Source organism: Henningerozyma blattae, chromosome 4 (assembly GCF_000315915.1).
Source record: "Henningerozyma blattae CBS 6284 chromosome 4, complete genome".
Taxonomy (NCBI): Eukaryota; Fungi; Ascomycota; class Saccharomycetes; order Saccharomycetales; family Saccharomycetaceae; genus Henningerozyma; species Henningerozyma blattae.
The window spans coordinates 1,054,599-1,080,781 of NC_020188.1; the positions used below are offsets into that span (position 1 = coordinate 1,054,599).

Here is a 26,183-nt window from a genome sequence, read left to right on the forward strand (position 1 = left end):
TGTACTCTCTACGGTAATTTATAAATATGAATATTATTATCCAAATAAGATAGCAGCACTACTTATATTTGTAATTATTATAATTTATTTCTTTTTATAATGAATATTCTAAAGACTTTATAACGAAACTAAATTATTTTTTTCTTCAGTTAAGTTTCTAGTAATTCAGGTAAGTATTTAAAATTCTTTTTTCCTTTAAAGCATCTTTGTTATCATGGCTATTTGCATTCATCAAGAAACATATGCAGCATTCAATTGAAAATCATCTGCATATTTATCACGTCTTTAAATCAGTTCGTGAAAGATTTAATAAAAGCTAATAAATAACTGGTTATAAAATTACATACATAATTTCTTGAACAGTCACAACGAGATAATAAAACGATTTCAAGTAAAAAAAATTGGAAAATTACTGAACCAAAGTTGCTATCTGTCGTTGGCAAATTTGCCTCTCTTCAGTTGCTGTAATAGCTGTTGACCATGTGAGAGTTGTTCTTCCTCCTTATTTGCATGTTGAGAATTTGAAGTAACAGTAGTAATAGATCCGTCACGCCTTGTTTCCTTTAAAATTCCAAAATCTAACTTGAAGTTTAGCTTTTCATGAACTGTCCAATCTTCTAATGAAAAGATTCGATAATCACCTATTTCATAAAGTTCATCGGAAAGTTTTGCCTCTCCCTGTCTTGAGAACCACATTGTTTCATTATTAGTTATTCTCCAATCCCTTTCTGCCAAAACTACCATTGAAACTTCTTTTTCCAGTGGGGTTACAGAAAAATAATAATTATAAAATAATGTAAAAGTTTCTAGACTTCTAAACTTCTCCAAAATCTTTTTCAGTTTATCTTCTTTAGAATTTGCTTGAGAAAGTATAACGTCACGAAGAGAACAACAAGTAACATCCCATTGCTGAGTAGATCTAAATGCATCTAATGGAGTGGGAGGATTAACGCCATAAGGGATAGAATGTAACCTAGGAATAAAACAAGAGTCTCTTGATCTTCTATATCCACCCAAGTCATTTACCAAGCTGTTTAATTTATTTTTATAGAGTTCTGTTCCCATGATAAACTGTTGGATACCGCTAGGTAGTAAAAGAAGTTCATATTCCTGTAATAGTGTTTCATTTAATTTATTTTTAACGCTTAATTTGTTTCGTAGTCCTTCAATATCCGAAGGATTAAAATCATTTAGGTTCGGCTCATTTTCAAGTTCATCGTCTGTTATATCTGATTCATAATCATCAACCAACAAATGAATATTCTTATCTATAATTGAGGAAGACTCTGAAACATCTTGTAGAAGAGATTTTTTTGAAACACTCTCTTCATGTGATGAAACATCACTAGGCTTAGTCCTACTATCTAATTTTCCTGCATTCAATTGGTTTAAAAAGTTGTTTCCTTTTGAGTTTGAACTTGTTTGGTGTATTATATTCGAGGAATTTAAAGTTGAAGAGGAATTTGAAGAAACGTATAAAGACTCTCTTTCAACCGTTGGTGTTGCCAAGGAAGGGTGAGAGAAAGTTGGTGTATTAACTACACTCGATGATCTACTAGTTATGGATGAGGTTGGGGCTGTTGTAGTTGATGGAGACTTTGACATGTCTTGATTTATTATTGTGCTTGACGAAGTAGAAGCATTATTTGTAGAAGAAGCCCCTAATGATTTCTTTTCTTTTTCAAGACCATGAGATGCAGCAACCGACCATTTCATTTCACCAGCAGGTCTAATTGGAACAGTTGCAGGTCTAAGAGTACTAGTAGTAGTTGCGCCATTTTTGCCTTGGTGAATATGAATTGTACCATCTAGCTCTGTTGGTTGTAATGACACAGAAGAAGATTTCATTGATGATATAGAACTACTATTCGGACTCCTTGCAGTATTTGGCACTGTCGTAGAGGCTGATATTACCTTTGACGAATTTAATGAAGTTGCTATAGGTGAAGGCGATAAACTTGATATGCTAGAAGTAGTTGATAGCTCCTTTTGGTTTTCTATTATTGGGGCTGTGCTTGATGGAGATGCTATTGTTGACGCCACAGTGCTTCCATTTTGTGTTGTTGTTGGTGTAGTGGCAGTTGAGCTCTTTGGAGCTAATTTAGCAGCAGCTTTAGCAGCCTTCTTTGCTTCTCTTTCAGCCTTCCTCTGTTCTTTCCTTGATTGTTTAAGGGATTCTTTTGTTCCAGGAGCTTCTTCAATAGCTTCTTCATCATTATTTAGTTGTGAAGCAAAATACTGAGCAACTTCATGGGCAATTGCTTCGTTCGATTGTAAATTTAGTGTATCATATATTGTCTCATCCTCAATAAAATCATTTTCACTATTTGATTTAACATAGTAATCAATGTCGTCCTGAATATCATCCACGGCATCTGGGTCTAGTTCTTCATTTGCTAGCAGCCTTAAAGCCAATTCCATCTGCTGTTGGTGCCATCTATATCTAACTTGTAAATTTTTTAGACGATCTTTTTTTTCATCGTTACTAACTGAGGCAGTTTTCTTTTTCTTATTTAATAGTATCAGTCTATCGATTTCAATTTGAGATGCTTCGTATTGCCTTTCTAACTCATCGATCATTGATGACAAATAATCAGATGTTTCCCTTCTTTTTCGTTCTTCAGGATCCATGTTCTCTGATTTTTTCAGGCTGTTATTTGAATATGCCTTCTCTTTCGAGGCTTTCTCCACAATCTTGTATTGCTCCATGGCGACTTCAACAGACCTCCTATAGTCCAAAAGTTCATCTTTATTTTTGATATCTGGTGAACTCTGCCAAGATTTTATCTGTTCTCTAAGTCTCTGTAATTTCTTGACTTCTCGTTTTAAATCTGCTTCCAATTTTTCCTTCTGTGAAGGGTTATTCAGACAGCTTTCATGTCTTTCGTAATATGTATTGAATACATCAAGGCCTTCGTTGATTTTCTTGAAAACTCTGTCAACCTCTTGTTGTAATTTTCTATGGGCCATTTTAGAAAAGAGTTATCTTGTTTGTATAAACTTTGTTAACACTTTCTATCTTTTTATTATATTGGTATATTTAATATCAAATTTGTTGTCTAGAAATTGAGTGGACACACTAGAAGAATTATCAAACTACAGTGATGTCTAGAAAATAAAAATAAAAAGGTTAGATATTAACCAATATAATTGTAGTATATAATTTTTTAGCAATTATTTAATAGTTGGGGCTAAACGATAAAGTGCAACAGTTATCCAGCAAGCTTGAAAAAATTATTCTAATTTGTAATATAATATATTGGATTCAGTAGTTTTTTAATAGCAATAAAACGCTTAATTTGATCAATATAATAGGCGATTACTGGAATAAATTTGCCGATATTGAGTTGGTTAAACAAATGTAGTACTTTTTCTATATAGTGGAGCCGGTTTTACTTTGCTTTTATTTAATAAGAGCTGATAATTACTGCAAGAAGGTTTTCGTCGTTATTTTTCCACCGATATTAATTTTAATTTTACATGATGATCGCGAAGACTCGATCCGGAATAAACGGTTAATAAATAATGACAATATTGTATTGTTATATATAAAAAATAGCCATATCCGACGAACTATGTATAGGCTACATGATGCTAAATAAATATCTATAATATTGTGTGTAGTATGCCATTAAAATCGCTCTTATGCGAGCAAAATTCGTTGAGTTATGTATAACCTCAACACAAATGTGGAACTATAAATATTCCGATTAGAAAATGTATTACATATGCAATGGCCCACGATATATAAAGCCATTTGGTTATCATGCACCAATGTACTAAGATGGTGGACTCCATATAATTATTTTGTAGCTTAACTAAATGAGAGCTAGTTTCGTATTTTTCAGTGTATGTGATAGTTTGTGCAAATTGCAACTGTTCAACGATACTAGTAAGATTGAACTGTGGGATGTCGCAAGCTGTATTAGTTAAGTTATTCCAGCTTGGTACTCCAATAAATGAATTCTTAAATTCTACATTATTAAAATAAGTAGTGAAATTAGTATTTACCTGGTCGATATAATCATTCATATATGAGAGAACTGTTTGATGGATATTAATAGCTAGGATATCAAATAGCTGTTCCGTTGCTGGTGTTGCTGTATTTAGGACCAGGCTCTCATTACCTATAGGATATGAATTTACATCGTCTCGTTTTTGGAGACTACTTGTTGACGGTTTATTCGAAAAGTTAATGCTTTGAAATTTTATGAGGCTAGAAATTAATTGAGTATAAAATACCAGCAGCATAAGCAATATTATCAGCCGTTTATTTAATTTGAAAAACCATACACTGAAGTTATTGATTTTTTTTTGGTTACCCTTACGACCAAAATATTTCAGTAAATGTCTAGTTAAACACCAAATAATAATATTCTCAATAGTGTAGCTGATATTCTTAATGAATATTCGTAGTTCTGCAAATGAAGGGTCAGAAAATTGAATTGTATAGGAATTTGGCTGATGTTTTTCGTTTTGAATTTGAAGAAATTCAGTAAATAATGCATTAAATTGTTTATTTTGAAGCTTAAATCTTAGGTAGTCATATATTGTTAAAAGTATTATCATAATCAGATATATGAAGGGTAAAATTATCGATATAATCTTACATCGTACATAGAAATCAGTTTCCCTGTCGGAGGTGTCACTTACATAGGTTTCATCTCTTTTCTCTAAAATTTGGGGTATAGAGAAGTTATGAATACCTGTTGGTAAAAGTATATTAGCATCTATATTGGTGAAATTAATATCATTCCAAATTAAATTTTTCATTGTATCCGAATCATTATCAAATGTGTACAATATATTGTCCAAAAAAGTTAAATCTAATGAAATATTATCTATGTCGCTTCTATCGCTACCTATTTGAGCAGCATTCAGCAGATACAATGTAGAAGTTAGATTATTAATCTGATCTATTATAGAGTTGTTTTGAGTGATTAACGGATCAATAATGTTGGACTGAAAACCATTTCTAATTAGCCGCAAATTACTGATAGTATCTTCTTTGATTGAAGCCCAATTTAAATAAACTGAGCTGTTTAACTTGGAATACCAGTCATCTTTAATATAATTAATAACAGAACGTTCATAAGAATTAAAGTTATCATTAAGTGCGGAAGTAAGAAAGCTTGTATTTTGTAAGAGAATCGGGCTTTCAGTCACTACCGACGTATATGTAGATATAATATAATTGGAGGTTGTAACGGTATGAACTGATGTATATGTAGATAAAATATGATTGGAGTTTGTAACGGTATGAACTGATGTTTTGGTTACAGTGCTGGGTTGCAGCGGCTTAGAATCAGTTTGAGTGATATATTCCAACGTAGATTGGACACTATCATAATGGGTATTCGAATTTTGAAGCAATATATATATAAACCAAACGATGGTAAAGCTCAAGGAAAGATTGTAAATTAGAAATGGGTGAAATATATTATCTAATAATCGTGAAGCTAATGGTTCAGAATTAAATACCTTCATATCCTATTAGCCTATGTGTTAACTCCATTATCCTTTAACCATTAAACATGAGTGTAATTTTAACTTTCTCTTTATATATATTAATGTAAGAATCACATTTAAAGAATTTGTAAAAGAATTTGGTAACATTCTATAGTCTGAATTAGATATGTTACAGATCTGTTTCAGGTAGCTTAACCCAGATGCGACGGCGGACTAGGCCTTTACTAGACTTCCACCGATCAGCAATAAATGACCAAGCATAGGTCCAACCTTGATCATCGACATCAGCAAGACCTGTGCCAGATTTTATTTCACCTGACCAGTCCATTGATACATACCATTTTTCCTTCGCGTCTAATGGAGTTGTTACTGGATACAGTTCAGTAACTGAATGTAAAGATGAAGAATTTCTTAAAGGAACTAACGATCTCTTAGTGTGGATAGTAGACTTATCGAATAAAGATAATTGGTAACTAGGTGGATCAACACCTGGTAACAAAAATGAAGTTGAAAAAAACGGGTAGCCAAATAAAGTTACTCCCCGTTCATTCTGAACCAAAATATCATAAGGTGTTGAATTAAGGAAAGTATTCAGCATATCATAAGACATGTTCTATGAATATGTTTTTAAGTTTCAATGAATGCAGATTTATGACTTCATTTTTTATTATTTTTTTTAAGATATATACCTTATTATATTTGTGGTAGAAATGCGCAGTGAAAAATATGTGAGCATAAGCCTTATACAAAAGAAGAAAAAAAATTAAGAATATTTTAAATATAAGGTTGAGCAAGTCAAACTAAGTTAAAAAAAAACTATAGCTATATAATATTGGGCAAAAAACTAATGGAAAACTCCAGTTTATTATTTCAGAATACTGGGATTCAAGAGAGTTAGACATTGTTTTACAGTGTTTAAGATGTAAAGACGATTATCCTATTTTGAAATATATAGTAAATACTATAACTAAAATGAATATATTTCTTAAATAGTGTTTTCGATATAAAAAGAAAAACACATTTTAAACAATAAGTCACGTGATACAAAGTCTTTTATCACTTAATAAAAAATGGTATAACCATATTCCAACAATACAACTTGTAACTATTGATCTCAGTACTATCCAAACTCTGAAATACCATCATTGTCCTGTCTGTCTCGTATTAAAACAATTTTCAAGAAATAAAGCTCGCGTGGCGTAATGGCAACGCGTCTGACTTCTAATCAGAAGATTGTGGGTTCGACCCCCACCGTGAGTGCTTTACTTCTTTGTCTTTTCCCCGATAGTTTAATGGTTAGAATGGGCGCTTGTCGCGTGCCAGATCGGGGTTCAATTCCCCGTCGAGGAGATTATTTTTTGAAATTTATGACATGTCACGTGATCGTTTCAACCATTAAAATCAGGACATACACATCCTTACTTCGTTCATATATTTTGGACTCATTAGAAAGTATGATATATATGTAAATTTTCCTGAAGTTTATTTAAGTTTACTTTATGAATGCGTGGAATTCCTTGATTATGCTTGAAATGAAAATAGTTTATACTGGAATTGAAGAGAGTCTCACATTATTTAATAATGTATTTTGAAGTAATTTTGGATTACTTCTTTTACATACTCTATAAACATCTATATTTATTTAAAAAATATGCTCTTTATATAGTAAGCTAAAATAAGCTCCATTGATAAATGTTCTTTAACTCTAAAGAACATTTCTCTTATTTAACTAATACCTTAATTATTAACCACAAAACAGGCATGTCAAAATTAAACACTTGATAAAAATGTCTTTTTACGAAATAATTAGAAAATAATAATATTATTTTCCAGCAGTTTACTAAGCTTAATAAAGTTCTTATGCACATGATAGCGACAATAATGAAATATTAATGAAAATGTTTAGCTTACGTGGAAAAGTATTATTATTTGGCAAAAATTTAATTAATTTATCTTCGTAACATGATAGCTAATATAGAAAAGCTTCAAGAGGTCTTTTATACTGAAGTGAATATATGCAACACTAATAAAATAGCCTTAATAAAACGACACCAGTTTCTAAATAACCATATATATACCAAAAATTTCTAAATAATTGGCACAATACTCATTTTAATGTAATGTTATTTTTTTGAACTTGCAACTACGTTTACAGCTATTTATTGATTAACGTTATTAAACTCCTTACATGTAAAGTCACTCATTATCTTGTATAGAATTATTGGAAGTGAGTCATATTTTCCATATTCTTTTAGTTTTTTATATCAATAATGTTTATAATTGATTTTTATAATATAAATTGTTTATAATATTATAGTAATCAACCTGGTTAGGTATTCAAATTTTACTAAGATCAAAACAAATTATTTCTTTCTAAAGTAATCTTTAAACACGGAATGTAGTATCTTTTATCCCGATGTATTAAGCCTATTATGTAAGCTATGGAATTATTTGTTCTTAATTTTAATAGGCATAATATTGTTTGTTTGTTTTTTCTGTAAACAAAGCTTTGAAATAGCTAACATATATGGTTATTATCGATAATTTCTATTTTTAATAGTACTAGGTATACTATTTAAATTTTCCTATCTCACCAGATTCAAAAATTGGTTAGTATTCGATTTATATATTGCCCATAGATAACATGTAATAAGCATATATATCATGGAATATTAAATAAGCTATTTATTTCAGTAATTTTCGAAATGTACAATAAATCAATGGTTAGTTTCCTCCAAAAGATGATTAGGTACTCAACTAAATACTGAATGTTGGTCATGTTAATCATTCAGAATATTTTTTCTATTTAATTTTATTTGTAGATAGCATATTTCTTGCTCCTATTAGTAACGGATACTGTGTGTGAACTGAAATCTTTCAAAGTTTTAGATAATCAAATATCGTTACATCTCATTATACAAATAAAAATCCATAATAAAACTATAAGCCTCCATATGTTGCTATTTCTTGCCTTTTGTGTAAAGGTTTTATTACATTCTTTTACAGACTAATACTATCGGTGACTGATATTAAAATAATATCTTAGAATAGCAAGAAATACTGCCGTGTCAACCACGTAAAGTAATTATCTTCTATTAATAAAATACTCTCTAAAAAAATGTACGTAGAGTAATAGAAATAATCTCATAATGAAAGGACAAGTACAAGTGGAACAACTTGGTGAGTCTTCAATTGAAGTTCTAGCTAATACAATAATTATTATTTACAATTAAGAAGATTCGTATCACCTTCAAAATGATATTATTTTCAAAACTATTCTTATATTATTTATAGTGTACGTTAACCAAATAAAAGCATGTTAATTACAATAAAATGAAAACTATTACCTAAAAAATTGTATAAAAATTTTACATGGAGACCAAAAAGCTAAGGGTTATTATTATTGGTAAGGCACGTAGCATGTCATAATCTCCAAGAGTAATATAGTTGCATTCATATCTTATTGTTAATTCAATTACTATCGCGTATGCTCTCGGTAATATATATATAAAAAATTTACTGATCACAATAAACTTCATCTATTATATTAACTAATAATATTGGTTCGGATCACATGAAGGTATTCGATTTTAAAATATAGAATATATACTTACTATGATACTTGTTTATATATTATTATTTATTGTTAATAACATTCAAACATTTATCTAATTATATTAGTAATAATTTATTAAATTATATTATAAATAGTACATAATATATTTTATGTTAATTATATTTTATAATAATAAATTTGCTAATTATATAATCACGTGAGCTACTTTTTTGACATTCACTATTTGATTAACTTTTGTTAATTGTATAGCCATATATAAAGCTAGCTACAATGAATATTATATATAATAAATCACATAATTCTTAAATCTAATTGACCTAGTAACACAATGTTAATATGCTCATATTTGTTATATAGTTTCATCTGGTAAATTCTAGTCATGATTTCATCATAATTCAGCACATAGTGTTAGCTTACTCAAACTAAATTATGAAAAAAATTATTATAAGCTATTAACATATTGAAAAAATATGGAGACCTAATACATTTTACTACTTATTAATTGAACTGAGTTATGCATACATTTATTTGTAGTTGTAAATTTTCGCTGGGAAGTCATTCGTAATTTTACAATGGGATAGGCTCAATAGTTAAAAAGGAATATATGAGAGCCACTCTATAGATTTTTTTTTGCTCTACTTTTGGAAATAGCTCATAAATTAGTTTTTTCTGAATACCAGTATGTACCTACCCTATAAAACTGAAATTTCTATTATATATGATGGTTTTAAACCGACAAAATATTATCAGTAAAAGATAGAATGTTATAAACTATACTTACAATTTGGAATTTAATTATGAATAAGTCTCATTAACGTTATATATATTCAAATTTTCTACTATCCTCATCCTAATATCATTCATAAAAAGTTAGAATGAATTGATTTTGAAATTTGGCAGATCAGGTTGGGTTCTACAATACTTGATTATCAATAAATATAGAATTAGAATTCTTTTTAAGTTTTCTGATAGAGTAGATTATCTATATAACATTTATTATTTGACTATATATTTAGAGTTAAAAAGTAAAAATATATAAGTTTACATTAAAATTTTTAAAACAGTTTTCCTTATGAATCTAGTATTTTATTTGATAGGAAAGTGATGATATTATCATTCATTCAGTTAATAGTTTTTTGTTCTAAACTTCTAGGAGTTTCTATCTAGCCAATCCTTGCCCATTATATCTATATTTAAACTATTTTCAGTTTTATATTACAATAACTTCTTTATATTATTTAGGAATAGTAAAAATATTCCCATTTAATTTTTAGTAAAAGAAAGTATGTTAAATAAAATGTTTAGATTTAACAGTTTTACTTTTAATAAAGTTTAGTAAGAATTGACGCTTTGAAATATGGATAAATTTCTCATGGATTTCTTAAATTTATAAAACTAAAGGTGGTAATTTTTAATTTTTTTAGAATAATAATCTCTAAATTAGTATGTAATCTCTTTTAAATTATCTTTATCTTTAATCTTTCCTACATAGGTAGTTGAAAAGATGTACCTACGTCAGATGCTTGTTGTATCATCTCATACATTTAGCTTTTTGTTAATCATTTACGAAAAGCACTCATTCTGCGAATACATTACTTTTTGGTTTTTTTTCATTCATTTCTGGTTTAATTGTTCTTTTAAACTGACATTGTTTATATTATTGATTAGGGTGCTCTGAATTATCAGTTTGTTTAGCTTCTTTTTGTAATATTATTCATTTAACTTATTTTCAAAATAATATAAACAAAACGTAAAAAAACAACAATAATATTTAATTAAATACCCAACATTCTTTTATGAGACTAGAAAAAATGTCAATTTTGTGAAACAAATTTGAAAATATTTGTGTAAATGCATTCTTCTTTTCGCTTAATATTAATATTCACATATTTCAAGCTACTAACGTCATCACTACGATGTATATGTTAATCAAAGATAAACTTTTAGAGTACAATTTACCAAGAAATAAAGGATGAACGTAATATACCAGTCTTAAATATAATTTTCTTAGTAGACTTTATAACCATTCATATACTGTGATATTGAGCATACTGTAATATTGAGCATACTGTAATAATAATATAACTGACCAGCGGTCGAACTGTTCAAAATATTGTTGCTGATAGTTTAATCTTAGTTAAGTAATCTGTTTGCATAATTATTACATTATTAGTATAAAAAAATCTCCTTGCTTCTTTCGAAAGGGAATATATAATATATACAGGATATACAGTGAACAGCTATAAACTTTTGGGATATTTTCGTGGTAATTTATACTCCAAAAATGGACAGATCCACCATCAACGAATTGATGGTCTGATATTAAAATAGAACCTATCACATCCTAATACCTTCTTAATATCACTACTTGGGTATTTTTAGTAGTGAGGCCACGTATGCTTAATGCATGTTGGATTATTTATTATATTAAGTTGTTATTAGTTGTTGTATAAAGCAACTATTACGACTAAATTCATACTTTATTAGCTGTTAACACAAACCCACGACTTATGACACATAATGCCACATAATGCCACAGCTCTGACAATAACCCATTAAGCTGTAAAGGTATAGAAGACTATATATGTGTACATTAACTTTAAAGTATGAAGCATATATTTTTTACTGTGAGAGTAGCTGATGCCAACAATATTTCACTTATATCCCAAGATCTTCAATTGAATTTTTAATATAAACTAATTTTGTAAAATGTTAATATAAACCTATTTAACTTTGTGATTTTTATCCAACAGTATCCAACAGCTGGTTAGTACTTTCTAATCTAAAACTTTTGAACATTAAAAAAACTTCATAAGAGTGTATGGTTGAAGATGTTTTTCTTGAGTGGTCTAAAGTATTTCAATATTGTAGGATCTTTTCTAGGTAACTCTTTAATTCTGGTAAAAACAATATATGATATACAAAAGGACATAGTAAGTTACATTCTACCTCTGCCATACGATTCTTAATCCAGACAATTATATATACCTAAATACAAATTGCCATAATTGTTTCTGTATGCAGTTACTAATAAAAGTTCAGCTGCTAATCACAAATATATTACTATTCTTCGTCTTTAGAGGCACAATGTTAGAGATATATTTAAAGAAATGAACTAGGAAAAATAACTAGAGTATATTTAATTTACAGTAGCTAACGGTATTTTTTAAAAAAAAATTAAATATTGAGGTTAAGAATATAGAAATAAATCCTTTAAGAATGTAAGTTTATAATAGTAGCAAGTATTCAAACGGATTATATTCAATATGCTGTATTACATCTTCACAGTATTCATTTTGAAGTATTTAACTACCAAAGTAATAAAATAATTTTCTGCTTGAATATGTATGGCATACAATGATATTTTTAAAAGCAATCTAATATTAAAATCAGTATACAACTCTATCTGTTCCTCGGTATTATTTGTGCCAATAAATGAAATTATGGTTACATATTTACACTATGACTATAATTAAAGTTATAATGTGATAAGTTTTGAAGATTTCTTCTAAAGCAACTAGTATAGAGTCCATAATAATATTATTTTTTGCAATCTTGATTATTAATTTAATTATTTATATTAATTGAATAGAGAAAATAAATTTAAATATTACATGTTTAACTTGTTATATAATTTAAATTTAATTAACATATAATCTAAACCATATTTGATAGATTTTATTATATACATATAATTATATATATATATATATGTTATAATATCAAAAAAATACTGAACCAGTACTTAAACTATATATACGTAAAGTTTAAAATGTAAAAAAACACAGTTAATAATTGTTATAAGAATAATTAATAGTTAAAGAAAAAGGAATACAGTTCTTATAAATTTTTAGTTAAATTTATCTATATTTTATTGATAATTATAGTAAATGAGGGAAAATGAAATGAAATGGAAGGAAAAAAAAGTAACACATATGGTAACACATAGCGATGATATAATATAAGTAATAAAACAGTTAGTCATATTAAGGAGTACCAATTAGAGAAACTTTTTATCAGAAGACAGTTGAGTAAGTAATACATAAAAAAGGTTAATGTTGGTAAGTACTATTAGTAGTTGACATATGAGCAGATGCACGACTATTGGCATTTTCCTTTAAAGCTAATAATTGTCTTGCCCTGAAACCTTCGTAATGAACGAATGAAGTTGTTTCAATTAAATCTTGTAAATGAGTTCTAATCAAAAATTCTCTTAAATAGACAAATTCACATTGATTAATATCATCTATATTAATTAATCCCCAACGAGTCTTTCTACCTCTAAAAGTTTCACCATTTGCTTCAATTTCTCTTTCTGCCCCAACTACAGCGAATGGAACAATTGATCTTATACTTTGATTTAATTCTATTTCATCATCTTCTAAATCTGAAGAATCATAAGGATAAATTCTTAAATGATATTTTTTAAATTCTCTTTGAACGATTCTTCTAAATCTTGTTCTTTCAGATAAAGTTAAAGTATCAGATTTCCCAATGACTGGAATAACGTTTGCGATTTCAGTTAATTTTTGCAATACAACTACATCTAATTTAGACAAACCTTTACCGTTTGGTTGTAAGAAATATAAGATTGCATGAACACGACTATCAGGGATATGCCTTTCTCTATTAGTGGTCAATTCTTTACGCAAATATTGAGAATGTTGTTCTTTAATATATTTAACAATTGGTTCCCATGCTTTATCATTGTTGATATGATCACCAAAACCTGGAGTATCGATGACATTTACGTTTAAACGAACTTTATCTTCAGCTAAGGCATGAGTGGAGACTCTAATTTCAGTAGTTTTTGAGACTGGCAATTGAGTAATATCTTTACCTGTGGAGGAATCAATTAAATGAGATGCAAATAAAGTGTTAATTAGAGTACTTTTACCTAAACCAGAACTACCTACTACCATAATATTGAATTGGAAACCTTTCTTTAATAGACGATGTTCAATTTGATTTGTAATAGTATCGAACCCGACATAAGAAGATGGTTGAATTGGATTGATTGTATTTGAATTCATCATATTGTTATAAAATGAGTATATTTTAAATGAAGTGAATGTTTCCGTTTATTTTAATTTGGCTATTTTTTTTTTGTCTTTGACAGAAGAAAAAACAATGAGAGGTTGTGTAACGGTAAGGATAATTTATGTAAAGGAAATTATCTTATTGAATTATCTTCTAAAGAATGTTGATATTTTTACACAAGTACGTGATTTTTTCTTTTAATATTTAAATTTTAAATTTTGATTTTATTTTTAAATTATGTGTTTTTTCTTACTTTTAAAGATGTTTACACTGAGTATCCTAGTATGTTGTGTGTATGTATTATACTAATTTTCAATTTTCCCATTATTATTAGGTAGGTTCACACTAAATCAAAAAAAAAAATAAAAAATTAAATTAAACGGTCAAATTTTCTGTTTTTGTGATCTCGAGGGATAATGAATCTAATTAGGAAATCTCGTGCGTAATGACCCAAAAGTTATCCAAGTTGGGAAATATTTCTCAAATGGAGAAAACAAAAACAAAGACACGAAGGTAATGAAAGTATTTATTTTAAGGAGATTATTTAGGGGAGAAGAGGAGAAGGGAGTGGAATTCATTACTTTGTTTAATTTAGAATATATAGATATATATAAGATATAAATAGGACATATGCGTTAGAGATAATATCTTTCAAATAAAGAAAAAAAAGAGGAATGAAGAGGAGAATAATCATAATAAAAAAAACTAATAATAAAAACTAAAAAAAGCTTGAATTTTTTCTAATGTTTGAAACGTTTTTACTTTGTTCAAAAGCGTCTTTTTAAATTGTTTTTTTTTATTTTAATTCATAAATTTTTTATTGTTTACTATTCAATCATTAATTTTTGGAAGTAATATTTTGGATCAATTCCTTGTATTTTTCAGTAGAGAAAGATTTTGGTCTTTCAATTGGAGCACCGACAGCTCTGTCGATGATCAATTGTGGTAATACACCAAAGGCTCTTGCAACACCGAATAAGACAGTGTAGAAGGAGGCTTCAGTCATACCGTAATATTGTAATAATACACCAGAGTGGGAGTCTACATTTGGCCATGGGTTCTTGGTCTTACCGTGTTCAGTTAATACCTTTGGAGCTACTTGGTAGATGGTAGAGACTAACTTGAACAATTCGTAGTCTGGGAAATGTTTCAAAGCGAATTCACGTTGAGCGATGTAACGTGGATCGGTCTTTCTCAAAACAGCATGACCATAACCTGGGACAACTCTACCAGAGTTCAAAGTATCCCACAAGTATTTTTCAATGGTTTCCTTGGAATAATCACCTTTGACTTCTTCTCTTAATTTGAATAACCATTCAAGAACTTCTTGATTGGCACGACCATGTAGAGGACCAGCTAACCCATTCAAACCAGCAGAGAAGGATAGGAATGGAGAAGATAGAGCAGAACCGACTAAATGAGTAGTGTGAGCAGAGACATTACCACCTTCATGATCAGAATGGATGGTCAAGTACAATCTCATTAATTCGACAAATTCATTATTTTCATAACCTAATAAATTGGCGAAATTCTTACCGTAATCGGCATTGGCATCGATTTGATTAATCTTACCGTTCTTGAAGACGTTACGGTAAATCTTGGAAGCAATGACAGGCAATTTACCCAATAGATCCAAGGAATCTTCAAAAGTGTACTTCCAATATTCAGTCTTGGTGACACCTTCAGCATAAGCTTTGGCGAATTTGGATTCAGTTTCCAAAGAAGTGACAGCAGCAGAGAATTGGGCCATTGGATGTAGTTCCTTAGGGAAGTTATCCAATAGATTGGTGACATGGTCTGGCAACTTGGATCTAGAAGCCAAATCGGCAGATAAAGCTTTGACTTGAGATTCGGTTGGGACCTCACCAGTTAATAACAACCAGAATAAAGCTTCTGGTAATGGTTCATCACCACCTGGAGCCTTTGGCAATTGCTTTTGGATATCTGGGATTGTACGGCCTCTGAATCTGATACCTTCTTCTGGGTCCAAAACAGAACCTTCCCAAACAATACCCTTGATACCTCTCATACCACCATAGGCTTGTTCCAAACGAACTTCATCAATGACAGTCTTACCGTATTGTTTCTTGAAAGCTTTGATTTCTTCAGCTTTAGCTGGAATGATTTCTGCAAAAGTTTCCTTTAAAGTCTTTTCAGAAGCATTTGAGTATAAACGATTAGCTACCAATTGTAAAGTATACTTGGAAGAGCATTGCTTGAAAGCAGATCTAGCTAGCATGTTTCGTGTTTGTGTAGATAAGATAGTGGACATGATGATAATTCAATAATAATAGCGATGTTTTTATGATGCAAATTAATATTAAGATTAATATTATTATTACTATATTTTTGTATTTTTGTTTTAGATAACGTTAATATTTTCAATCAAGGGCTGATGATGCTTTTTTTTAAATATTAAATATTATGGAGAGAGCAATTTTTAAGGGGCGATCGGAATAAGAAAAAGTAAATATTTAGAGATGAAAGTTGCAAATCGAAAATTAAAATTATAATTAAAAGAAAAAAAAACAGCAGACAATAAACAACAGACAATAAAAACAATTGATAAATCGCGAAATTAAGGGTAAGTTTATATTGTCATTTTATAAGGATGAAACACCAAAGAAAGGGCGAAATGTAGGCTTCCTATTCAAATATTTATTCTCCGGTCATAGGTGTTTTTTTAGGGTGGGCATAGGCCACGCGCCATACAACACACGCCACAACCGGTCACCGATAATTGCTGGTGCGAGATTCTGGACGTAACCCGGCCGGGGATCTGCAGACAATTGTGAGCTATTATTGTTATATCGTGTAAAGTTCGGGGACCCCCCAGGTCACGGGTCACGCGCGCGTGACGCCCAGAACGTTACGCGCGGAGCACATCTGGCGGGTACGGAAAGGGAATACTTCGTACGGAACACCCAATATGGAAACTGTTCCTGGCGGGTGCGGGGAGTGCTGTGAAGCGTGGGGGGGCTAACCATTCGTCCGTGTGGTGTGAGGGCGCATAATGTGGATCCTGACATGTAAATCACGACTCCATGGCCAAGCTGGTTAAGGCGTGCGACTGTTAATCGCAAGATCGAGAGTTCAATCCTCTCTGGGGTCGTTTATTTTCTACAATTTTTTTCCGGAATTTTTCTCTGGATTCGTACAATGTGAGCTAGAATTCCCGAGGCAGTCAAGTATATCATGCGGAATAAGTATATGTTAAAAAATAAGGACAAGTACTGTAGGGATATATAAATATATAATAATAATGATAATATTAATAATAATAGTAGGCTATGTATAAAAACTAGCACTAGTACAATTGTCATGCAGTGCAATTGGTTATGTTCATTTATACCCCAAGGCACAGATGTCCAGACTGGACATCTGTTGCAGGAGATCGGAAATCCGGTCGTCCAATAACCCATTGGCATAATCATCTCTTGATTGTTGATCTAAATACTGTTGGATTTGTGCCAGCCTCGTGTACCCATCAGTACAGAATCTCATCTGGATCTTGACCAATGCTTCGAAACTAGGGTCGTAATATGGCACTCTTAATGAGATTAGTTGTGGCAATTCCAATTTTAATTGATCGTTCAAATTATCAAACACGTCTTTGCATAGGGCCAATTCCTTTTCAGCCCTTGGCAATTTAGATGCATCTTTCGCAGGCTTCTCGATTAGTCGACGTACTTTAGCCTTGGATGCATCATAATCTTGTTTCTTGTGGTCTCTTTTCTTTATAGCGTCGTCGATTTCTTTGAAATAACTCGAGAATTTAGTAACAGGGTCCAAGACAGTCTCTCTAAAGGGACCATCCAGTTGTTTAACTGTTTCAGAATCAAAATCCTGTACAGATTGTAAATAATAATTACCCACGTTACTGTTATTATTGGAATTGGCATATTTGGAATCATCATATAGATTAGAAATTACTTCAGCAATGGTCACTTGTGAAGCAGTCACGGCTCTGATAGAATCCAAATACCCCTTAGCCTCCTTCTGTAATGAATCCCCGGCTTTTTGAAGAACTTTATAACGACGTTCCTCCATATTATATTCTTTATCAATAGTCTTGTCAACATTCTTGACAATGACACTATTACCTGCTCGGTTGATAGCTTTTTTAAACCCTTCCCACGACATCACGAATATTTATTGTTTAGTTTGCTTGCTTTATTAGGTGTGGTTAAATCTTTGTGAAATCTTGTGGAATCTTGTAGATATTATATTTATTTTTTTTTTTTTTTTATTTAAAAACGCGTAACAAGAATGCAATTTCTTTCTTTTTTATTTTCTTATTTCTTGTCGTTTTTTTTATTTTTCAAACTTGTTTAGGAAATTTTGGAAATCGCCTAGGGGGAAACAATCCGATGACATTCGGATAACATACCCATCACACACCATCAAAAAGTCTACATTCTTTCCAAAACATATATATAAAAAAATGAAATACAATTCCTTAACTCTTATTCATTTACTAAAACAACTCTAAAACACTTTTCAAAATCTGGATTCAGATCTCATATTGCCTTTGAATTTTATTATAAGCTAAACTCTTTGTCATAGGAACTCCCTTCTAAAAGGGTAACGGCAAACGGATCTCAATCCTTCAAAATTGTCTCGGAACAGTTTTCAGTTTGCCGAGGCATTAAATTTTTGAAACGGATTATACTGGGGAAGCTTCCCGGAAATGTCACAAAAAAATAAAACTGCCTTTATTACTTGCTGCCTTTGTTCTCGATTATTCAATGTTGGAAAATCGATATATGTTCAAATAAAGTATCATAAACTTGTTATTTTATTAAATAATACTACTATAATTAGAGATATCAATACTTTTACGGATGATCGGAACTGCATTGCGTGAATAAATCATTGTTAAACTTTTTCTTCCTATGGATTTCCACAATTGAATTATTCTTGTCTGTTTATTTGCTTGCTTGTATTTATCAATATCAATTTTAAGATTTTATATATATATATATATATATACATATATATATTAAAATGCTGTTATGCTGTGGTCCTACTTAGAAAGCCTTAAAACATTACACGAACATAAATAATTTTTGAATGACGCTAACTAAACTACGATAAAGTTTAATTATGTATTAGAAGTACGTTATGAAAAAAAATTAATTTTTTTGATTTTTTTATACATGAGCATCATTACTTGGTAATGGTATGGATCCAAGAACAACGTATGAGTTATGTTTATCCGTCAAACCTGCGAATGCATTATACCATGCTACAAAAGCCACTATTATACCCAATATACCTCCAGCCTGGGTTACTTTCTCCTTCCCAGTGAAGGATCCAATGGATAATAATAGAAATGTATGACCTAATAAGAAAAATAACGTGAAAAACATCACTGTGGATTTCATTGTACACAATGCTAATCCATATGTAAATATACACCAACCTAATAAATAAAATCCAATAGCATTCCCCAATTCCTTTTCATGACCTTCATATGCAGCTTGAATACCAAACCATGGTATATATAATGATGCAAAACTCATCCAAAACCCACCATATGAACATAATGCTGTACCACCGAATGTATTTTCCACCGCTATTTCCCAAATACCGGCAATGACTTGAACAATCCCACCATAAAACATGGCTGGTCCAACAACTACATTGGGGATATGAATACCTTGTGCTTTGGCATTATATGCACACAATACAAACGTGGTTAATGCAAATGCACATAATCCTAATGGTGCTGGATTACCAAATCTATGAGCAGGTGGAGGTTGCCAACTTGGATTTAATGTACCCCCAAATGCATGAATTAATTCTTGTTTTAAAAATTTTTGATTACCAATGACGATAAATTCTTGATTATCACCAACGGTATATACTCGTTCTATCGTGGGCGGGCTATTACTAGTAGATTGTCTCAAATAATGAGATGAATGATAACTAATATCTTCTCTATCTGTATCAGTATAAGTTTTTGGTGGTTCTTCAATTTTGTCACTCAATGAGGAATCTTCTAAACTTGATGCGTCTTCCATCTTGAAATAATTATATTAATATTATTTTATTGCTATTCAAATGCTATATCTCCTTAACTCAGAAATAAGACACACTATCTGTATGTTGAGATGCCTTTAATGCTTTTTTATTTTTGTTGTTATAAAATTCTTATTGGATTATTATTGGGGTAAACTATACAAAGGTTAAATGCTTAACTAACAAATTATTATTTCAATGCTATTATCCCTAGAGTAATACTATACTGATGATCCTAGAAATTTTCAAGAAGCAATTAGGTTTTACTTGAGACATTGAAGGTAGGCACCACAAATAGTTACAAAAAAAGAGATTTTTGTTTACTTTCATCTGGTATGTTGACCGCCAATCGGATATACAACTTAATGCTAGAGATTAATTTAGATGTTCAATTCTAATCAAAATTTCCCCCAGGCTAAAATTTGAAAGGGGAGTTCCTGTTTTTTTTTATTTTTACTTTACCAATTATTAAACCTAAATCCAATTGTTTGTCAATTAAAAGGTTTTACTATTGGGTAAACCTCATCATTATACAGAAGCAGTAATCAACATTTAGATATCTGGGTTTCATAAGAAAATTGATCGTCGACTATAATGCTTATTACCCTAAAGTTTGTCGTAGCACCCATCTTGTCCGTAGGTAAATAGCACTGATTCGACAGTATAAACATGTACCTAATTTCAATGTGCCTTTACCAATATGGAGATATTTGGGCTCCAGTTTTAATAGAATATCATATCCCACTTTATTTGCCTAAAACAATAAGCTTATCTTTAATATTATCAACCAGTACAATTTGATAAAACCCTTCAAGCCAGCTTTTCTAGATAACTTTACCAAGGATGCGATGGCTTAACCCAGGTTTCCAACATTGTTACAGGAAAATATAGGAATCGGGCTTGACGGATTCCGAAAATATCTACGGCAAATAAAGACTTTTTAACTAGCAACCACCGATGATGAAGTTCGGTTGTATGGGAGACGGAAACTTATGAGCCGGCTGCTTTTAATCTGGGACTAAAAGGGAAATTCTACGCGATTGAAAAAAATTGGAAACACTAAAGACTCGCATGAATGGAAATGCCAAGTTATATCCGTCGGAGCTAACCTAATTCTAGGTCTAACTGCATTGTGCTAAGAATTTAATATTTTGCTGGACAAAGAAGAATACAGTTTCCGAAGATTACCCAGCTGAAATACTGTAAGTGACAAATGAAATGGTATTCGGTTGGTAACTATACTGTAGAAGTTATTAACCGATGTCGAAGAGACAATGCCAAGAATTCGAATTGCAGTAATAGTTTTGGAAAAGTAATCTTGTAAAAATGTAAATCCAAACAAAATTCGTGAACGTCTAAAGTTTAGAGACTCTAAAAAGAATTCTTATATATTCAGTTCTATTTCTATTATTAGATAAGAATATCAAATAATTGAAAAAGAAACGCACTCAAAATATAGGAACCTATTAATAAGTATACAAATTTTTTTTGAATTGTAATATTATAGAACAAACAGGAAAAGTTCCTACTGAGAAATCGTCAGAAACTGCTTTGACATTTATAAGTTAACATTAGTTATTTTTTTTTTTTTAAATTTTATTCTTAATTTTTTATTTTATTCTGTAAAAGGCACAACTATTTTTGTTCAACAACAATAAACTTCAATCCTAGGTAACCCAAAATCAAAAATATTACATTGAAAAGAGAAAGTATTTTGATATCGAAGTATAAGTTTTGCACAATAAAACCGAATGTACTTAAAATTGTAGCACCCGGAACTTCAATATTCAATCCATATTTCTTTTCCTTCAAGATCAATGTTTTGACTTCATTGATTAATAAGGATTCATATGCATAATAAAATATGGAAATATTCTTGAAATATTTGAGTGCAAAATTAGTAATTTCTTGTGTATTAATAAACAACCCACTAAATAGTAATGATCCCAACAATACAAGCACACTTAAAATGATAGAGCTGTTTAAATCTTTCACCACAATACCAATTGTCAAAATCTGTAAAGCAATGGCTGTATTGAAGGATATTAAAATTAAAATACATTTAAAAAAGGCATGGCTTCTCATATTCAATCCAACCATTGGATAGATAACAACTGATAATAAAATAGGAGGGAAAACTCTCAAAGGTATAATTTCGCTTAATATTTTACTAATATAGTAAGCAATTGGCGAGTAATAGTTATTAGAACGTTCCTTAATGAAAATATTTCTCTCTTGAGCAAAAGAACTCAATCCTGTAAATGTAATAAAACCAAAATAGGTTAATATGAAAAAGAATAACCCCATTCTATTTTGAAACCCACTAATATTGTTTGCAACGTCATAATAAAGAGTCCCTAGGAATATACTTAATAAAATTGTCAGAATATAATTAGCCAATAATAATTTTGGATTTCTATAAACATTCTTAAACGTTCTAGAGCATAAGATTAATAATTGTTGTAAAAAAGATGCCCCTCTTTGTAAATCTGGAATCTCAAACGATAAGGTGGATGTTGAATTTGAATTACTTGAATTTGGTACTTGATTAACAACTTCGGAAATTTCTTGATTCAAATCCATGAAATATGCACCTTCTTTAAATCTTGTATGTAATAATTGCGTATTAACTTTCCCAATGGAAATTCCACGTTTACGATTACCAATTTTTGATTGCTGTTGTATATTTGCTGAATCATTAGCCGTGTTTTCATTGGTGAGTAAATGGCTTAATTCATCTCTATGGCCTGCAAAATGTTCCCATTCTAATTGTGTTTGAGTTCGTTTAAATCTATTGATATCATCACCGAAGTTGATACCAGTGTTTAATGGAAATGATGTGCTTGAACCTGAACTTTCATTTAATCCTTCTTCCAAATCTCTATGAGGGAAATCAACTGATTTGATTTCTTTATCAAATGTTAAATCTATTAGATAATCAGCAATGTTATAATCAGTTGGACATCTATAACCATTTGTTTTTAAAAATTCTCCTACTCTACGAATTTCACCAGAATAAACCATCTCACCTGAGCTTAGTAATACTAATTTACTAAATAAATGGAAAATATTAGATCTTGGCTGATGAATAGTCAATACTAATGTTCTATTATAATTTTTTGCCAATCTTACTAAACATTCAACCACGTTATTTGCGTTATTTGAATCTAAACCTGAAGTTGGTTCATCAAGGAATAAAATCAATGGAGATGTTACTAATTCGCATGCAATGGAAACACGTCTCTTTTCACCACCACTAATCCCTCTTTCAAAATCATCACCGATGAGTCTATCTTTAATATTATAAATTCTTAATTCCTCTAGGACTTGGAAAACTCTTTGTTGCTTTTGATAAAAAGTCATTGAATTTGGTAATCGTAATAATGCACTATTTAAAACTGCTTCATACACTGTTAAGGTGGGGAAAAGGAAATCATCTTGGTCTACAAACCCAATCATTTTAGAGATAATCTCCCTTGAAACATTCTTACCATTAATTTTAATATCACCTGAAACATGACCTGATTTTCTCTTAAATGCTAAAATATCTAAAAGAGTAGTCTTACCTGCACCTGAGCCACCCAGAATAGCCATGATTTCACCTGGTTTTACAATACCCGAAACATTCTTTAATATATCTCTTTCTGAATTATTATCAGAGATGGATGGTACATTATAAGAAATATTTTCAAAGGATAATGCTGCTACATGTTTTGAAGTTAAGAAATCATCATCTCGTCCTTGAATGGATGTATCAGCTACGGCTGTAAGACCAAATATAGTTGTAATAACTTGTGTTAGTTTATTAGTAAATGATTGAGTAGTAGTTCCATTTAAACCGGCGTGTGCAACGTCTTCATTTGAATAATACATATCATCATCCTCATCATCTGATAAATGTATAGAAGAAGTCTTAAACAAGGGAGAGTTTGCGATGTATAATACTAATAAAGTTGCACAAGTTAATACAGCTAGAGCAGTTAAAGTTAGGATAATAGTTTCACTCCAAGTCATCTTTTCACGATCAGTTGGACTCTTATAACCTGGTATTTCACTAAAATGTAAACATTCACCTGATTGACAATTCAAAGTGATATAAGGATCACCGAATATTGTTAAAATCAAATCATTCATTGAAGGTTCCGTGAATTGACAATCATGAGTATTTAAATCACACGTAAAATCACCTGGACCTTTAATTGTTTCTGTTAAAAATTCTGAAATATCAATAGAACCATTTTTCCCACAAAGCATTGTACCTGGGACACATTTACATTTTGCATTTTCACAATTATAATGAGTTGTATTTTTATTTAAATCGTACTCAAAGGTACATGCATCTAATCCACAATAAAAACTTTCAATCTCATCTATCCAAAATTGGAAATTGCATTCTTGCTTTTTTTTATCGCAAGAAAATGATATTTGTGGTAATTTACCATTTAATATTTCAATAATTTTTTCATTAGTGACATTACAACCTTCAAAGACTCTATTAACAATCATCCCATTTCTATAACATGTACCTTTGATCGATGAATCCGGCATAAATGAATCACATACAGAATCCATCTCACAAATATTACAATTAATACCTGACCAACCATCATCACATTGACCTTTACACGTATTTGTCTCGTTGGATCTCATTGGTCTATTCGAATTGTCATCAGCTAGACTCCCACATAAAGGTGTCAAACAATCATCACCTGCAAACCCTTCACGACAGTCACATCTTCCTGTATTTGGGTTACACTCTGAAAATTGCTTACATTCAAATATCGGTAACATACAATTAAAGCAAGGAGGGCATTTGTCATTGTCTGTATTATTATTTCTATTATTATAGCGCGTTAAGGATATAAATTCGTTAAAATTATTATCATCATTGTCATTGTATCTATTAAATGTATTTAACGGAGAAGACCATTTATTGAAATCCTTCATTAGGGTATCCTTTAGCCATGTTTCATCAATTACTAAATCATTGGGCATATTTTTCAATATGATATCCTTTGCAAGGATTGAGGTACCAAATGATAAGGCACTTATCAGATAATTTAGTAACATTCGTTTTCTTATAATTATGGCAAATTTATTTTAGGTTTTAGGTATCTTGAACAATTAAAAGCAATATTTTTTTACCTTTTTTATCTTTACTTTTCTTTAATAGTGTTGTATATTTTATTCATAGATAGAAGTTAATTCATTTAACGAGCCAGTTATAGGTGGCTACACTTAAATTCAGAGTCTTGCCAAGAAATAATGATCTACAAGATAAACTTACCACACATACTCTATTCTGGGCGGTAAAATACGAGAATCCATTTTGGTTGATTATGGAATAATAAAAGAAACACGTTAAAGAAGGGGTAATGCTCAGAATTAACCGTTATCCGTAGTTCGAATCCGCGCTGCATCCAACAAATAAAAAACAAGTTGCATAAATAAAACCAAAAAAAAAGACACCTAGGCACGTGTGAGAATGTTGGCCGATCGAAACGTCATTTCATATAACCCTAAAAAATACCGACCCTAAAGCGACATAACCCTAACAAACCGAGATGTTAGTGAGTAAACGAATGTCTTTCCTAAAGGGTAGTGTCTATGGTTTATGGATATTCTAAGATATTACATATTCTCAAATAAATGGGCATGCTTGTGTAATGTATTTCTTACTCGAAATGTATTTTTTTTTCAAGTAGAGCATTAGCTTCAATTGTGACCTAGCATCCACTAATTCCTAATCAGGAAAGACACGATGCTAGCAACTGGAAGAGCACGTGTTAAAGAAGCTGAGTAACAGGTGGTGATGATGACGCCTACAGTTACCCTGGAGTTCCTAACTACCTGCAGGGCTTACCGTGTACCTCTAGCACCTTAGCTCACGCTGTGGCCTTAACCTTTATTTGCTATGTTCCAGATGGTTCGAACAAAGTTCCTACAATGGTGAGTTAGCTCTGCATGAGCCACACAACGTATCTCGTAGTGGCTGCTCTGTCTGTCTACTATCTTGCTATCTACACTCATACGGTGTATGCCAGAAAAACAAGTGAAGCTAGTCTAGAGAATT

General features: G+C 30.6%; 8 protein-coding genes and 3 non-coding genes across 11 annotated transcripts; 3 read left to right on the forward strand and 8 right to left on the reverse strand.

Moving 5' to 3' along the window:
* Nucleotides 1–426: 426 nt before the first annotated feature.
* On the reverse strand, nucleotides 427–2,970 carry NOT3 (CCR4-NOT core subunit NOT3; the record flags this gene model as incomplete). Its single annotated transcript, XM_004180395.1, has 1 exon — nucleotides 427–2,970. The coding sequence occupies one exon, from the start codon at nucleotides 2,968–2,970 to the stop codon at nucleotides 427–429; it is 2,544 nt and encodes an 847-aa protein (XP_004180443.1).
* Nucleotides 2,971–3,678: 708 nt separating this feature from the next.
* PRM2 (pheromone-regulated protein PRM2) lies at nucleotides 3,679–5,487 on the reverse strand (the record flags this gene model as incomplete). Its single annotated transcript, XM_004180396.1, has 1 exon — nucleotides 3,679–5,487. One exon carries the CDS (start codon nucleotides 5,485–5,487, stop codon nucleotides 3,679–3,681), a length of 1,809 nt encoding a protein of 602 aa, XP_004180444.1.
* A 151-nt stretch (nucleotides 5,488–5,638) lies between these two features.
* On the reverse strand, nucleotides 5,639–6,079 carry SPO73 (Spo73p; the record flags this gene model as incomplete). The annotated part of the gene is made up of 1 exon (XM_004180397.1): nucleotides 5,639–6,079. One exon carries the CDS (start codon nucleotides 6,077–6,079, stop codon nucleotides 5,639–5,641), a length of 441 nt encoding a protein of 146 aa, XP_004180445.1.
* Nucleotides 6,080–6,657: 578 nt separating this feature from the next.
* Nucleotides 6,658–6,729, forward strand: TBLA0Dtrna1R. The gene has a single exon. It is a non-coding gene; the product is annotated as a tRNA-Arg (tRNA).
* An 18-nt stretch (nucleotides 6,730–6,747) lies between these two features.
* On the forward strand, nucleotides 6,748–6,819 carry TBLA0Dtrna1D. Its single transcript has one exon. It is a non-coding gene; the product is annotated as a tRNA-Asp (tRNA).
* A 6,279-nt stretch (nucleotides 6,820–13,098) lies between these two features.
* Nucleotides 13,099–14,079, reverse strand: CDC10 (septin CDC10; the record flags this gene model as incomplete). The annotated part of the gene is made up of 1 exon (XM_004180398.1): nucleotides 13,099–14,079. The coding sequence occupies one exon, from the start codon at nucleotides 14,077–14,079 to the stop codon at nucleotides 13,099–13,101; it is 981 nt and encodes a 326-aa protein (XP_004180446.1).
* Nucleotides 14,080–14,924: 845 nt separating this feature from the next.
* TBLA0D04320 (citrate synthase) lies at nucleotides 14,925–16,358 on the reverse strand (the record flags this gene model as incomplete). The annotated part of the gene is made up of 1 exon (XM_004180399.1): nucleotides 14,925–16,358. The coding sequence occupies one exon, from the start codon at nucleotides 16,356–16,358 to the stop codon at nucleotides 14,925–14,927; it is 1,434 nt and encodes a 477-aa protein (XP_004180447.1).
* A 766-nt stretch (nucleotides 16,359–17,124) lies between these two features.
* Nucleotides 17,125–17,198, forward strand: TBLA0Dtrna2N. Its single transcript has one exon. It is a non-coding gene; the product is annotated as a tRNA-Asn (tRNA).
* A 230-nt stretch (nucleotides 17,199–17,428) lies between these two features.
* TBLA0D04330 (BAR domain-containing protein) lies at nucleotides 17,429–18,229 on the reverse strand (the record flags this gene model as incomplete). The annotated part of the gene is made up of 1 exon (XM_004180400.1): nucleotides 17,429–18,229. The coding sequence occupies one exon, from the start codon at nucleotides 18,227–18,229 to the stop codon at nucleotides 17,429–17,431; it is 801 nt and encodes a 266-aa protein (XP_004180448.1).
* Nucleotides 18,230–19,239: 1,010 nt separating this feature from the next.
* On the reverse strand, nucleotides 19,240–20,112 carry TBLA0D04340 (acetate uptake transporter family protein; the record flags this gene model as incomplete). Its single annotated transcript, XM_004180401.1, has 1 exon — nucleotides 19,240–20,112. One exon carries the CDS (start codon nucleotides 20,110–20,112, stop codon nucleotides 19,240–19,242), a length of 873 nt encoding a protein of 290 aa, XP_004180449.1.
* Nucleotides 20,113–21,745: 1,633 nt separating this feature from the next.
* On the reverse strand, nucleotides 21,746–25,105 carry ADP1 (putative ATP-dependent permease ADP1; the record flags this gene model as incomplete). The annotated part of the gene is made up of 1 exon (XM_004180402.1): nucleotides 21,746–25,105. One exon carries the CDS (start codon nucleotides 25,103–25,105, stop codon nucleotides 21,746–21,748), a length of 3,360 nt encoding a protein of 1,119 aa, XP_004180450.1.
* Nucleotides 25,106–26,183: the final 1,078 nt, after the last annotated feature.